Genomic DNA, 15,524 nt, shown 5'->3' with positions numbered 1-15,524 from the left:
ATCAACATGGACTGCCCAGCGTAGCTGACTGTAGTGAGAGCGTTGATACTGTGGATGTTGGCCTAGGAATGAGAGCTGATAGTGTTTTTTTCCTTCTGGTGACTGGTAGATTTTGCAGAGGCAGTGTTGGTATTTTTCGAGTTCTGATATTTCTGCTGTAAGTAGTTCAGGTTTTAGGAGCATCGTGGGGAACAAGGATCAATGTCATCTGGAAAAATTAGTTTTGATGCAGGTCTGAGGTCTGGATCTTCAGATATCTATTTCCTCAATTGACCAAAGAATGCTGGTGAATTGAAGGCAATCTAAATTTTTATCATTCTTATCTACCTTGAAAGTGTTCATGTGTTCCAGGTCATCTCTGTGAGCCTTTATTGTCAGAAGGCAACATGGTGCAACAGAGGCAAGTTGGTGGAGGACTTTTGTTTAGTAGATATAAAGTGTATGTCGTACAAGTTAAAACCAAGTGGCAGCTCAAGCAACACCGAGGCATTACTCACGGACAAACTCCCTCAATGTGTTCTACACTTGTTTCAAAAGGAAAAACACCGATGTGTCTTCTTGGGTACCCAAAGCTCCTGATGGCATTGCAATTTCAGTCACTGAGGTTGACGCCAGAAGATCCTTCATGAACATGCGAAACTTTGGAAAAAATCCAAACCTGATGGTGGACCTGGCCACATTCTTAAACCTGTGCATATCAACTCCTACCTTACTAAGAACTTGGACCGGTTACAATTTGCCTTCCGCCATAATAGATCAATGGCGGATGCGAACTTGCTGGCTCTCCACTCTGCACTGGACCACTTGGACAATAAGAACATGTTGTTCATAGACTACAGCTTGGCATTCAACATCATCCCCTCCAAACCTGTGTATCAAGGAAGCTTGGTCTCTGCTCATCCTTATGCAAATGGGTCATCGACTCTCTCTCCCAGTGGTAGACCACACTCAGTACGAATCGGCAACAACACTTCCTCCTCGATAGCATCGGCCCAGAAGCACCTCAGGACTGTGTATTCAGTCCCCAACTCAACTCGCTCTACATCCATCCATGACTATGTAGCCAGACACAGTTTCAATGCCATCTTTAAATTCACCAATGAAACCACTGTTGTCGGTTGAATATTGGGTAATGATGAATTGGAGTTTGGAAGGAAATTGAAAATCTGATTTAAATCATGCAGAACAACAACCTTCCTCACAACATCAGTAAGACCAAGGATCTGATGTTTGACTTTACAAGGGAAACCTATCTTGGCTATGGAGAGAGTCAACAGCTTCAAGTTCTTGGGCGTGCATATCTCTGAAAATCTATCCTGGGTTCAGCACATTGATGCAATCATAAAGAAAGTCCATCAGTGCGCTACTTAATAGATTGAGGAGATTTGATTTGTCGACAGAAGACATTAGCAACATGCCGGAAATTCAAGAGAGTCAGGGGGTGGAATTTAGTGGAGTGGTTATCACTAAGGAGAAGGTGCTTGGGAAGCTGAAAGGTCTGAAGGTGGATAAGTCACCTGGATCGGATGGACTACACCCCAGGGTTCATAGGTTCTACGCACAGAATTAGGCCATTTGGCCCATCAAGTCTACTCCACCATTCAATCATGGCTGATCTATCTTTCCCTCTCAACCCCATTCTCCTGCCTTCTCCCCATAACCCCTGACACCGTTACTAATCAAGAATCTGTTGATGGTCTCCACAGCCATCAGTGGCAATGAATTCCACAGATTCACCACCCTCTGATTAAAGAAATCCCTTCTAATTACCTTTCTAAAAGTACGTCCTTTTATTCTGAGGCTATGGCTTCTGGTCCTCGACTCTCCCACCAGTGGAAATATCCTCTCCACATTCGCTCTATCCAGGCCATTCAACTATTACAGTTCTTACATCAAAAAGAAGTGGCTTTAGAGATTGTGGAGGCATTAGTTGTGATCTTTCAAGAATCACTACAGTCAGGGGCGGTTCGAGAAGATTGGAAATTTGCCAATATTACTCTGCTATTCAAGAAGGGAATGAGGCAGAAGAGAAGAAATTATAGGCCAGTTAGCCTGACCAGTGATTGTTAAGAGTTTAGAGTCCATTATAAAGGATGAGATTTCTAAGTACTTAGAAGCACATGATAAAATAGGCCGAAGTCAGCGTGGTTTTGTGAAGGAGAGATTTTACCTGACAAACCAGTCGGAATTCTTTGAGGCAGGATAAAGGAGAGCAGTTATAGGCAGGTTGGGAGAGTGGGCTGAGAAGTGGCAGATGGAATACAGCAGAGCAAAGTGTGGAGTCATGCATTTTGGTGGTAGGAATAAAGGCATAGACTATTTTCTAAATGGGGAGAGAATACAGAAATTGTAGGTCCAAAGGGACTTGGGAGTGATGGTGTACAATTCCCAAAAAGTTAATTTTCGAAATCGTATCGGTAGTAAGGAAGGTGAATGCAAGTATTTTAAGAGGGCTAGAATACAAAAACAGGAATGTAATGCTGAGGCTTTATAAAGCACTGATCAGACCGCATTTCTCACTGCCAGGCCCCAAGTGGTCAGGATGGGGGAACACACGTCTAGCTCCCTCACCCTGAACATAGGATCCCCCCAGGGCTGCGTCCTTAGCCCCCTACGGTACTCCCTGTACACACATGACTGTGGGGCCAGGTTCAGCTCAAACTCCATCATCAAGTTTGCTGATGACACTGTGGTGGTGGGCCGGATCTCCGACAACGATGAGAAGGCCTACCGGGAGGAGGTGGCTGATCTGGCACTCTGGTGTCAGCACAATAGCCTCCTCTTGAATGTCACAAAAACAAAGGAGCTGATTGTGGACTTCAGAAGGGCTAAACATCCAAGGACGTACACGCCACTGGAGATAAATGGGTCGATTGTGGATAGGGTGAGCAGTTTTAAATACTTGGGAGTCCGCATCGCAGAGGATCTGACGTGGGCAACGCACATTGCCGCACTGGTGGGTAAGGCTAAGCAGCGCCTTTACCACCTTAGACAACTGAGGAAATTCAGAGTGTCTCTGAAGATCCTTCATTGCTTCTACTCTGGGGCTGTAGAGAGCATCCTGTCCGGCAACATTACAGTCTGGTTTGGGAACAGCTCTGCCCAGGACAGGATGGCCCTGCAGAGAGTAGTGCGTTCGGCAGAACGCACCATGGGAACTACACTCGTCCCCCTGCAGGACCTATACATCAGGAGGTGCAGATCCAGAGCAAGCAAGATCATGAGGGACCCCTGCCACCCCAGTAACGGACTGTTCCAGATGCTACGATCAGGCAAACGCCTCCGCTGTCACGCTGTGAAAACGGAGAGGATGAGATGGAGCTTCTTCCCACAGGCCATCAGGACTGTCAACTTTTATAACCCCAGAGACTAAATTTTTGTCGACACTAATAGTAACTTATTAACTTTATTTATATGCTGTAACTGTAATTCTTTTTGTGCACAACCCGCAGGCATTGCCACTTTCATTTCACTGCACATCGTGTATGTGTATGTGACAAATAAATTTGACTTGACTTGACTTGACTTGGCATTTGGAGTATTGTGAGCAGTTTTGGGCCCCTCTTCCATTGGAGAGGGTCCAGAGGAGGTTTACGAGAATGATTGGGTTAACATATATGGAGCGTTTGAAGGTACTGGGCTTGTACTCACTGGAGTTTGGAACGATGAGGGGGGACCTCATTGAAACGTACTGAATAGTAAAAGGCCTGGATAGAGTGAATGTAGAGAGGATGTTTCCACGAGTAGGATCAAAGATCAGAGCCTCAGAATAAAAGGGTGTACCTTTTGAAAGGAGATGAGGAATTTCTTTAGTCAGAGTGTGGTGAATCTGTGGAGTTCATTGTAACAGACGGCTGTGGAGGCCAAGTCAATTGATAATTTTAACGCGGAGATTGACAGATTCTTGTTTAGTAAGGGTGTCAGGGGGCGAAGGCAGGAGAATGGGGTTGAGAGGGAAAGATAGATCAGTCATGATTAAATGGCGAGTAGACTTGATGGGCCGAATGGCCTAATTCTGCTCCTAGAACTTAATGAACTTATGAAAGTTATAAGATGGTTTTAAATAAAGATAAGTCTGGAGCTAGGGGGGGAGTTGTGAATTTGGGATATGTGCGAGGTATTGCACTTTGGGTAGTCGAGGGGAAAATATACAATTAATGGTATGAGCCTGAACAACATAGATGTACAGAGGGATCTTGGGATGCGAGCACATAGCTCCATGACAGTGGAAACACAAGTTGATAGAGTGGTAAAGAAGGTGTTGCTGTGCTTGCCTTCATTGGTCGAGGTATTGAGTATAAGAGTAGAGAGTCATGGTGCAGCTTTATACTACTTTGGTTAGACACCATTCAGAGTATTGTGTGCGGCTCCGGCTGCCCCATTGCTGGACGGGTGTGGATGGAGGCTTTGAAGAGATTTACCTAAATGCTGCCTGGTTTAGAGGGTATAGGTTATAAGGAGGTGCTACATTAACTTAGATAATTTTCTCTGGAACTCCTGAGGTTGAGAGGAGCCCTAATAAAAGTATATAAAATGTTGTTGTTGTTGTTGGTCCTTCGGGTTCGAAGATGACCATGACTTCACTTTCAATCTTATTATTTCGGCCGCTGATTGGGATCGCCGCCAGCCGCGGTATGCTGGCCAAGGTTGAAGTCATGACTTGCGCTTGACTTGGAATTAAGTGAGAGGGAGTCGCGCAGATCGCCGGCCTCACTCTCTCGTCCCGGCCTATCGGGTTCCAGCAGCAAGACATAGTCGAGACGGCTGGGAACAGTATATAAAATAAGAGGCAGTCGGAACCTTTATCCCAGACTGGAAAGGTCAAAGACAAGTGAGGCGGCACAGTAGCACAGAGGTAGAGTTACTGTCTTGCAGTGCTCGCAGCGCCGGAGACCTGGGTTAAATCATTACAGATCCCGACTACAGGTGCTGTCTGTACGGAGTTTGTACGTTCTCCCCGTGACCGCGTGGGTTTTTTCCAAGATCTTCGGTTTCCTCCCACATTCCAAAGACATAGGAATGTAGGATAATTGGCTTAGTGTATGTAAATTGGCCCTAGTGTTTGTAGGATAGTGTTAATGTGCAGGGATCGCTGGTCGATGCAGACTCGGTGGGCCTGTTTCCACGCTGTGTCTATACTAAACTAAACTAGTGGGCATAGCTTTAAGGTTAGAGAGGTGAAATTTAGAGAAGATGAGCAAAGCAAGATTTTTAGAATGGAGGGTACCTGAAACACACTACAGGTGGAGACAGATGCGATAATACCATTTAAAAAGCTTTCATGCACATGGAAATGCAAGGACTAGAAGGATATGAATCGTATGCAGGCAGAGGAGACTAGTTCAATTTGGCATCGTGTTCAGAATGGCCATTGTGGTCTGAAGGGCTAATTCTTTATTGTAGTGTTCTCTATTCTATGAACCTAAGAGTCTCTTCATAGAGGCTAATTCATCTAGAATTTAATGTAGTCCATTCACTGTGGCTCCAATTGATTAGGAGTTGACAGGTAGTCTTTGAGACATGACAAAAAACTAAAGTTACGAGATCCTTGAGAACAATATTTTCTTGCGGTGACATTTCTGTTGAATCTGTGTTTTGTTGACAGGTTTGTAGAGATGAGTAGACGGCAGTGGTTAGTTGCTCAATCATCGGTACTAAGAATGCTGCAGATGCTGTTATCATCCTTATGTTTCCTTGCTTGGACGATTAAATAATCTAGAAACAGAAAATAGGTACAGGAGGAGGCCATTTGGCCCTTTGAGCCAGCACCGCCATTCATGGTGATCATGGCTGATCATCCACAATCAGTAACCCGTGCCTGTCTTCTTCCCATATTCCTTGATTCCGCTAGCCCATAGAGCTCTATCTAACATCTATCATCTGAAGATGGAATGCTTTCAATTGAAAAATAATGCTAGCATATTCTTCAATCAGGCCATGTGACTGTAAAGGAACTGAGATGTTTACTGTCTTTAGAACCTTCTAGAACCTTCGTGTAGCTAGTACTGGTGCCTGGTGGGAGTTGTATTATGGTTTAGTATTTTTCCCTCTAACCAAATAAGATGCTAGTTATAACAATGCCATGCTCCAATGGTTTTGTCAGGGGAACCTATCAGATTTACTTTTTCCTACTTATCCTTTGACAATCATGGTTTTTCAAATGGTTGTGTTCCAATGATACTGCAGTGTTGCCTCAGACTTTAAAGATGGCCACTACTAGCTTGCCATGCTGAACAGTCTCTGCATTAGCTCAAAGCTCCCAGCAAATGGCAGGCATAAACACTGCACATGGGCCTATGGCAGGCTATGCAGGGTAAGAGGCTTGGTGTGGGACTGGGAAGATGAGCATAATAGCTGGGAGTGGGCAAGGCACATGGCTGGAATGTCATGTGGAGTAAGGCCAAGTGCTTAGTTGAAGTGTGTGGGGAGAAGGGTCGGGTTTATGGCTGGAGTGCATGCAAGCACACGTGGCATTGGCATTGTGTGGTTTGACTAACAAGGTTCAAGTTACTTTGGTTATGGACTGGTGTCCATAAGTTGAAGAAGGGTCTGAAGAAGGGTCTCGACCTGAAACGTCACCCATTCCTTCTCTCCCGAGATGCTGCCTGACCTGCTGAGTTACTCCAGCATTTTGTGAATAAATACCTTCGGTGTCTATAAGTTGCACCATTTCCCATTCTGAAGATCAGCTCCATTCCACAGGAGGCTTGTTAGACATAAGGTGCAACATCATGCCAAGTAAGTTTGAGAAAAATGGTGCGGCATTGATGCCATCTTTAGACATTAGAGCTACAGCGTGGAAACAGGCCCTTCAGCCCACCGCTTCCGCGCCGACCAACGATCACCCCGCACACCGGAGCACCCGAAGAAACCCCATGCAATCACAGAGAGAACGTACAAACTCCGTACAGGCAGCACCCATAGTCAGGATCAGACCCGGGTCTCTGGCGCAGGAAGGCATCAACTCTACTGCTTCGCCACTATGCCGTCCCATTTGGCATGGCCCTCACTAAGATCGTTTGGTGCTGTGGCTTCCATGATGTCATGGACCAATTTGTAAATTGGAGGCAAATTTTCAAGGGCAGCTGAACATAAATAAAATGGGGTCTTCACTGAAGAAGACAATGTAGTTGCCACACAAGCTACAAAGTTAGATGCGAAAGCACACTGTGCAAAGAGTGAGAATGCAAAAATTGGTACTTGGAATATAGTTTCAAAATATGGTTTTATCCTTTGAAAACAGTGATGAGGAATTTTCTTCTTTTGAGAAGTGTGTAAGTTTGACATTCTCTCCTCCAGAGAACTCTGAAGGTTAGGTCATTGAATACATTCAAGACTATAATAGATGTTATTATTGAAGCATGAGGGAATCATGGGTGATGAGAATGGGCAGGAGTTAGAGCTGATGTCAAGATCGGATCAGCCTAGATTTTATTAGTGGAGAATGACCTATACCCAATTTATTATTTTGAAATAGTTTTCTGGGGAAGATGAATACAAGAAGATTTTAACAGATCAGGCAAGAGTGAAGTTAAATGGTGTTACAGAGACGGATATTATAGTATAAGAAAATAACTGCAGATGCTGGTACAAATCGAAGGTATTTATTCACAAAATGCTGGAGTAACTCAGCAGGTCAGGCAGCATCTCAGGAGAGAAGGAATGGGTGACGTGTCGGGTCAAGACCCTTCTTCAGACTGATGTCAGGGGGCCGGGACAAAGGAAGGATATAGGTGGAGACAGGAAGATAGAGGGAGATCTGGGAAGGAGGAGGGGAAGAGAGGGACAGAGGAACTATCTAAAATTAGAGAAGTCGATGTTCATACCACTGGCCTGCAAACTGCCCAGGCGAAATATGAGGTGCTGTTCCTCCAATTTCCGGTGGGCCTCACTGTGGCACTGGAGGAGGCCCACCGGAAGGAGGATGGATTGACGAGGATATTATAATCTTAGTGAGGATATTTTATCCAAAGTTCATATTTGTAAAAAGTATGACATGCAGGATGTGCAATGTCTGGTTCAGGATCTGACAGATTCAAATGAATAGCATAGTTATTTGGATAGAAAAGAGTTTATACTCAAATCAGATGTTAATAGTTTGGTTTTCTGCACATTATTCCTGGAAATATGATGAACAATGGACTATTTAAAAGTCAAACATAGAAAATACTGGTTCCTACCAAACTTTGCATATTTAACATGCTACAACATGTACCTGAGTGTGCGAGACCTAATACAGATTAAATCCCATTGGTAACATTGTGAAAAACCTGGAGAACTGCTTTTTCTTTAGTAGATTGATGTCTTTGTACTTCATAATATAAATGAAACTGAAATTGAAAGTACAGAGAACAAATATTTCAAAATGTTGTAAGAGATTTGAGCAAAGTACATGTTTTCTGTTTTAATGATATGATATCGGTATTGTTTGATTTGTTTCTAGATTTTGACGGGTATATCTGATTTCTTGGCTTTCATGGTGCTATACAATTACATCATTCCAATCTCACTTTATGTCACCGTTGAGATGCAAAAATTCTTGGGATCCTTTTTCATTGTGTGGGATTGCGATTTGTATCACGAGGCTTCATGTCAGCGGGCCCAGGTGAACACATCCGACCTTAATGAAGAGCTTGGACAGGTAAGAATTTTGTCTTAATAGACAGTTTGAGCATTAAATTTGATTAACTTCAGAATTGTAGAATTATGCAGCATGGAAATGGGCCCATGCTGACGTTGATGCTCATCTAAGCTAGGCCACTGGCCTGCTTTTGGCCTAAATCCCTCTAGCTGAGCAGCCAGATCTGCACGCAGTACTCCCAAGTGTGAGCTCACCAATGTCTTGTGCTGTTGTAACGTGATATCCCAACTCCTGTATTCAATGCCCTGACTGATGAAAGCCAGCGTGCCAAACACTGACTTCGCCATCCTGTCTTCCTGGGTCACCACTTTCAGGGAACTATGTACGTGTACAGCTAGGTCTCTTTGTTCTGCAACACTCAGAGGAGAATAGATAGGATGAATCCAATGTCTTTTACCCAGAGTAGGGGAATGAAGAGTCTCCACTCAGGTTTCAGGTGAGAGGGGAAAGATTTAATAGGAGCCTGAGGGGTAACATTTTCACTCAGGGTGGGGGGTTTATGGAACGAGCTGCCAGAGGAGATAGTTGACCAGGTACTAGACCACATATTAAAAGATGGGTAAATGGATAGGAAAGGTTTAGAGGGGTAAGGGCCAAATACGGGCAGGTGGGACGAGCATAGACGGGACATCTTGGTTGGCATGGCCAAGTTGGGTCGAAGAGCCTGTCTCCAGGCCTCTTAACAAATCCTTCACTGCTTTGTAATCTTAAATAACCACCTTCACCGTCCACTGCATCGCTAAATATTGTTATCATTTGCAAACGTACAGGCCATAGAGTCATAGGTCATACAGCATAGAAACAGGCCATTTGGTGCAACATATGTATAGTCTTTCCACTGACTGGATAGCCTTTAGAAAATAAGCTTTTCACTGTACCTCGGTGTGACGATTAGCTAAACTATTACTATAACTCTACGCTGAAGAAGGGTCTCAACCCAAAACGTCACCCATTCCTTCTCTCCTGAGATGCTGCCTGACCCGCTGAGTTACTCCAGCATTTTGTGTCTACCTTCGATTTAAACCAGCATCTGCAGTTTTTTTTTCCTACACTCTAACTCTCTCTATTCCCCTCATGATCTTATACACCTCTATAAGATTACCCCTCATCATCCTGCACACCAAGGAATAAAGTCCTAGCCTGCCCAACCTTTCCCAATAGCTCGGGCCCTCAATGGAAAGGCAGAAGGGAAAATCGGAAGTGTCGGTATTACAGTATAGCAAAGGGGATTACAGAGGCATGAGGCGGGAGCTGGCCAAAATTGATTGGAAGGAGGCCCTAGCAGGGAAGACGGTAGAACAGCAATGGCAGGTATTCCTGGGAATAATGCAGAGGTTGCAGGATCAATTTATTCCAAAGAGGTGGAAAGACTCTAAGGGGAGTAAGAGACACCTGTGGCTGACAAGGGAAGTCAGGGACAGCATAAAAATTAAGGAGAGGAAGTATAACATAGCAAAGAAGAGTGGGAAGACAGAGGATTGGGACTCTTTTAAAGAGCAACAAAAGTTAACTAAAAAGGCAATACGAGGAGAAAAGATGAGGTACGAGGGTAAACTAGCCAATAATATAAAGGAGGATAGCAAAAGTTTTTTTAGGTACGTGAAGAGGAAAAAAATAGTCAAGGCAAATGTGGGTCCCTTGAAGACAGAAGCAGGGGAATTTATTATGGGGAACAAAGAAATGGCAGACGAGTTAAACCGTTACTTTGGATCTGTCTTCACTGAGGAAGATACACACAATCTCCCAAATGTTCTAGGGGCTGGAGAACCTAGGGTGATGGAGGAACTGAAGGAAATCCACATTAGGCAGGAAATGGTTTTGGGTAGACTGATGGGACTGAAGGCTGATAAATCCCCAGGGCCTGATGGTCTGCATCCCAGAGTACTTAAGGAGGTGGCTCTAGAAATAGTGGAAGCATTGGAGATCATTTTTCAATGTTCTATAGATTCAGGATCAGTTCCTGTGGATTGGAGGATAGCAAATGTTATCCCACTTTTTAAGAAAGGAGGGAGAGAGAAAACGGGTAATTATAGACCAGTTAGTCTGACATCAGTGGTGGGGAAAATGCTGGAGTCAATTATAAAAGACGAAATTGCTGAGCATTTGGATAGCAGTAACGGGATCGTTCCGAGTCAGCATGGATTTACGAAGGGGAAATCATGCTTGACAAATCTACTGGAATTTTTTGAGGATGTAACTAGGAAAATTGACAAGGGAGAGTCAGTGGATGTGGTGTACCTCGACTTTCAGAAAGCCTTCGACAAGGTCCCACATAGGAGATTAGTGGGCAAAATTAGGGCACATGGTATTGGGGGTAGGGTACTGACATGGATAGAAAATTGGTTAACAGACAGAAAGCAAAGAGTGGGGATAAATGGGTCCCTTTCGGAATGGCAGGCAGTGACCAGTGGGGTACCACAAGGTTCGGTGCTGGGACCCCAGCTATTTACGATATACATTAATGACTTAGACGGAGGGATTAAAAGTACCATTAGCAAATTTGCAGATGATACTAAGTTGGGGGGTAGTGTGAATTGTGAGGAAGATGCAATAAGGCTGCAGGGTGACCTGGACAGGTTGTGTGAGTGGGCGGATACATGGCAGATGCAGTTTAATGTAGATAAGTGTGAGGTTATTCACTTTGGAAGTAAGAATAGAAAGGCAGATTATTATCTGAATGGTGTCAAGTTAGGAGGAGGGGGAGTTCAACGAGATCTGGGTGTCCTAGTGCATCAGTCAATGAAAGGAAGCATGCAGGTTCAGCAGGCAGTGAAGAAAGCCAATGGAATGTTGGCCTTCGTAACAAGAGGAGTTGAGTATAGGAGCAAAGAGGTCCTTCTACAGTTGTACCGGGCCCTGGTGAGACCGCACCTGGAGTACTGTGTGCAGTTTTGGTCTCCAAATTTGAGGAAGGATATTCTTGCTATGGAGGGCGTGCAGCGTAGGTTCACTAGATTAATTCCCGGAATGGCGGGACTGTCGTATGTTGAAAGGCTGGAGCGATTGGGCTTTTATACACTGGAATTTAGAAGGATGAGGGGGGATCTTATTGAAACATATAAGATAATTAGGGGATTGGACACATTAGAGGCAGATAACATGTTCCCAATGTTGGGGGAGTCCAGAACAAGGGGCCACAGTTTGAGAATAAGGGGTAGGCCATTTAGAACGGAGATGAGGAAGAACTTTTTCAGTCAGAGGGTGGTGAAGGTGTGGAATTCTCTGCCTCAGAAGGCAGTGGAGGCCAGTTCGTTGGATGCTTTCAAGAGAGAGCTGGATAGAGCTCTTAAGGATAGCGGAGTGAGGGGGTATGGGGAGAAGGCAGGAACGGGGTACTGATTGATAGTGATCAGCCATGATCGCATTGAATGGCGGTGCTGGCTCGAAGGGCTGAATGGCCTACTCCTGCACCTATTGTCTATTGTCTATTGTCTATTGTCCTGGTTGCGTCCTCGTAAATCTTCTCTGCACCCTTTCCAGCTTAACAACATCTTTCCTATAGCAGGGTGACCAAAATTGAACATGCTACTCCAAATGTGGCCTCATCAAAATCTTGTACAACTGTAACTTAGCATTCCAACTTCTATGCTCAATACTGATTAAGGCCAATGTGCCGAAAGCCTGACTACTCTGTCTACCTGTGACACCACTTCCAAGGAATTAAGTACCTGCGCTCTGAGATCCCTCTGCTCTACAACACCCCCCCAGACCCCTGTAATTCACTGTGGTCCTGCCCTGGTTTGACTTTCCAAAATGCAACACCTTGCATTGAACTCCATTAACCGTTCTCATAACGTTTTACTGCTCCTTCATTGAGAGCGTCATCACGTTCTCCTTCACCTGCTGGTTCCACTCCATCAGCCTTCAGAACAGAAACCTCCTGCAGAGCACAGCCAAAGTCTGTTCCAAAATTATTGGACTCCCTGTCAGAGCCCTCTCCACCCTATGCGACCAGCAGATGCTAAGGTTTTTACAGGACCCCTCACACGTCCTGGTCTCTGTGTTTGAGTGACTCCCCTCGGGACACCGGCTCCACTGCCCAGGCTGTAGGACACAGAGGAGAAGGGCAACCATTGTCGCCAAGGCTGTTCAGCTCCTCAACTCCAAACCACCCCTGTCCTGCTGCTCACCCTGCTAATCCCCCCCCCCAATAGTTTCTGTACTAATCTACGTGCCTTTGTAAATTGCCCCACGGGAACAAATAAAGTGTCTTTGAACTTTGAACTTCCTCAGCCCATTTGCCCAAATGATCAAGATCCTGCTGTAATCTTTGACAGCCATTTTCACTATCTACAATACCACCCACTTTAGTATCATCTAATCCTGCCTTGTACATTCTCATCCAAATATTGATATAAACTACAAACTGCAATGGGCCCAACACTGAACCTTGAGGCACACCACAACTCACAGGCCTTCAGTCTGAAAGAACAACCTTCCACAACCGCCCTCTGCTTTCTTCCATGAAGCCAATTTTCTATCCAGTCAGCTAGCTCTCCCTGGATCCCATGGGATCTAACCTTCCAGAGCAACCTACCATACGAAACCTTATCAAATGCCTTGTTGAAATACACATAGACATCTATACCTTTCCCCTCATCAACATTTTTGGTTACATCTTCAAGAAACTCAGTCTGATACATGAAACATGATGTCCCGCATACAAAACCATGCTGACTATCCCTAATCGGGCCATCTATCTAAATGCATGTGTATCTTATCCCTCAGAAAGCTCTCCAGTAGCTTGCCGACCACAGATGTTAGGCTCACTGGTCTGTAATTCCCAGCCTTTTCATTGCAGCCCTTTTCAAACAGAGGAGAAATACTCAGAGGACCTTGCCATCTCTTGCAGCGCCACACTGAGATGACTGCTTTGGTTTCTGATGGTTTCTTTCACTTTGTTTTCTTTTGGTTTCTATTCTCTCTCTAGTCTTCACGAAGGACGACACAAACAATTCCCCAGATGTACTTGAGGACAGAGGATCTAGGGAGACAGAGGAACTGAAAGAAAGTTGCATTACGCGAGAAATAGTATTGGGTAGACTGATGGGATTGATGGCTGATAAATCCCCAGGGCCTGATGGTCTGCATCCCAGGGTACTCAGGGAAATGGCTCTAGAAATCGTGGACGTATTGGTGATCATTTTCCAATGTTCTATAGATTCAGGATCAGTTCCTGGGAATTGGAGGGTAGCTAATGTTATCCCACTTTTCAAGAAAGGAGCGAGAGAGAAAATGGGGAATTATAGACCAGTTAGCCTGACATCGGTGGTGGGGAAGATGTTGGAGTCAATTATTAAAGAAGTATTAGCGGCGCATTTGGATAGCAGTAAAAGGATTGGTCCAAGTCAGCATGGATTTATGAAGGGGAAATCCTGCTTGACTAATCATCTCGAATTTTTTGAGGATGTGACAAGTAATATGAAGGAGAGCCAGTGGATGTAGTGTATCTAGACTTTCAGAAAGCCTTTGATAAGATCCCACATGGGAGGTTGGTTTACAAAATTAGAGCACATGGTATTGGGGGCAGACAGGAAACAAAAAGTAGGTATAAACGGGTCCCTGTCAGAATGGCAGGCAGTGGAGAGTGGAGTGCCGCAAGGCTCGGTGCTGGGGCCGCAACCATTTACAATATATATTAATGATTTGGATGATGGAATTAAAAGTAACACAAGCAAATTTGCAGATGGCGCAAAGCTGTGTGGCAGTGTGAACTGCGAAGAGGATGTTAGGAGGTTGCAGGGTGACTTGGACAGGTTGAGTGAGTGGGCAGATGCATGGCAGATGCAGTAAAATGTAGATAAATGTGAGGTTATCTACTTTGACTGCAAGAACAAGGAGGCAGATTATTATCTCAATGGTGTCAGATTAGGAAAAAGGGAAGTGCAACGAGACCTGGGTGTCCTTGTATACCAGTCACTGAAAGTAAACATGTTGCAAACAGTGAAGAAAGCTAGTGAAGAATGGCATGTTGGCCTTCATAACGAGAGGGTTTGAGTATAGGAGTAAAGAGGTCCTTCTGCAGTTGTAGAGGGCCCTAGTTAGACCACATCTGGAGTATTGTGTGCAGTTTTGGTCTCCTAATTTGAGGAAGGACATCCTTGCTATTGAGGGAGTGCAGCGTAGGTTCATGAGGTTAATCCCCAGGATGGCGGGACTGTCAAATTTGGAAAGACTGGGCTTGTATTCACTGGAATTTAAAAGGATGAGAGGGATTCTTATAGAAACGTATAAAATTATAAAAGGACTGGACAAGCTAGATGCAGGAAAATATTTCCCAATGTTGGGGGAGTCCAGAACCAGGGGCCATAGTCTAAGAATGAAGGGGAGGCCATTTAAAACTGAGATGCAAAAAAAACCATTTTCACCCAGAAAGTTGTGAATTTGTGGAATTCTCTGCCACAGAAGGCAGTGGAGGCCGATTCACTGGATGAATTTAAAAGCGAGTTAGATAGAGCTCTTGGGGCTAGCGGAATCAAGGGGTATGGGGAGAAGGCAGGCACAGGTTACTGATTGTCGATGATCAGCCATGACCATAATGAATGGTGGTGCTGGCTCGAAGGGCCGAATGGCCACCTCCTGCACCTATTATCTATGTTTACCTTTCCATTAATGGACATAAAATCTCTTTGGATTTTCCACAATATGTATTATTTGCCAGAGCTATCTCCTTCCTTTTTTCCCTTCTTGATTTCCTTCGTAAGAATGCAATGTTAACTACATTGCCATCAAACAACAGTAGATCCAGCACCGATCCCTGTGGCACCCAGCTGGTCACAGGCCTGTGGTCTAAATAACAACCCTCCACTACCACTCACTGCCTCCTTCCACCTGGCTAATGTTGTATCCAATTGGCTAGCTCGCTCCAGACCCCAAGTGATTT

At 44.7% G+C, this 15,524-nt stretch overlaps 1 protein-coding gene across 5 annotated transcripts in view; it reads left to right on the top strand.

The window, feature by feature from the left end:
- The window catches only part of atp11b (ATPase phospholipid transporting 11B), a 148,825-nt gene that overhangs the window by 38,432 nt on the left and 94,869 nt on the right, over positions 1 to 15,524 (top strand). For all 5 annotated transcript variants that reach the window (XM_078410212.1, XM_078410211.1, XM_078410207.1 and 2 more), the window contains exon 12: positions 8,444 to 8,641. In XM_078410212.1, the coding sequence (XP_078266338.1) occupies positions 8,444 to 8,641 (198 nt within the window). The remainder of the gene's footprint in view (positions 1 to 8,443; positions 8,642 to 15,524) is intronic.

This window comes from Rhinoraja longicauda, chromosome 13 (assembly GCF_053455715.1).
Source record: "Rhinoraja longicauda isolate Sanriku21f chromosome 13, sRhiLon1.1, whole genome shotgun sequence".
Lineage (NCBI taxonomy): Eukaryota > Metazoa > Chordata > Chondrichthyes > Rajiformes > Arhynchobatidae > Rhinoraja > Rhinoraja longicauda.
This window is presented reverse-complemented; position numbering and strand designations above follow the sequence as displayed.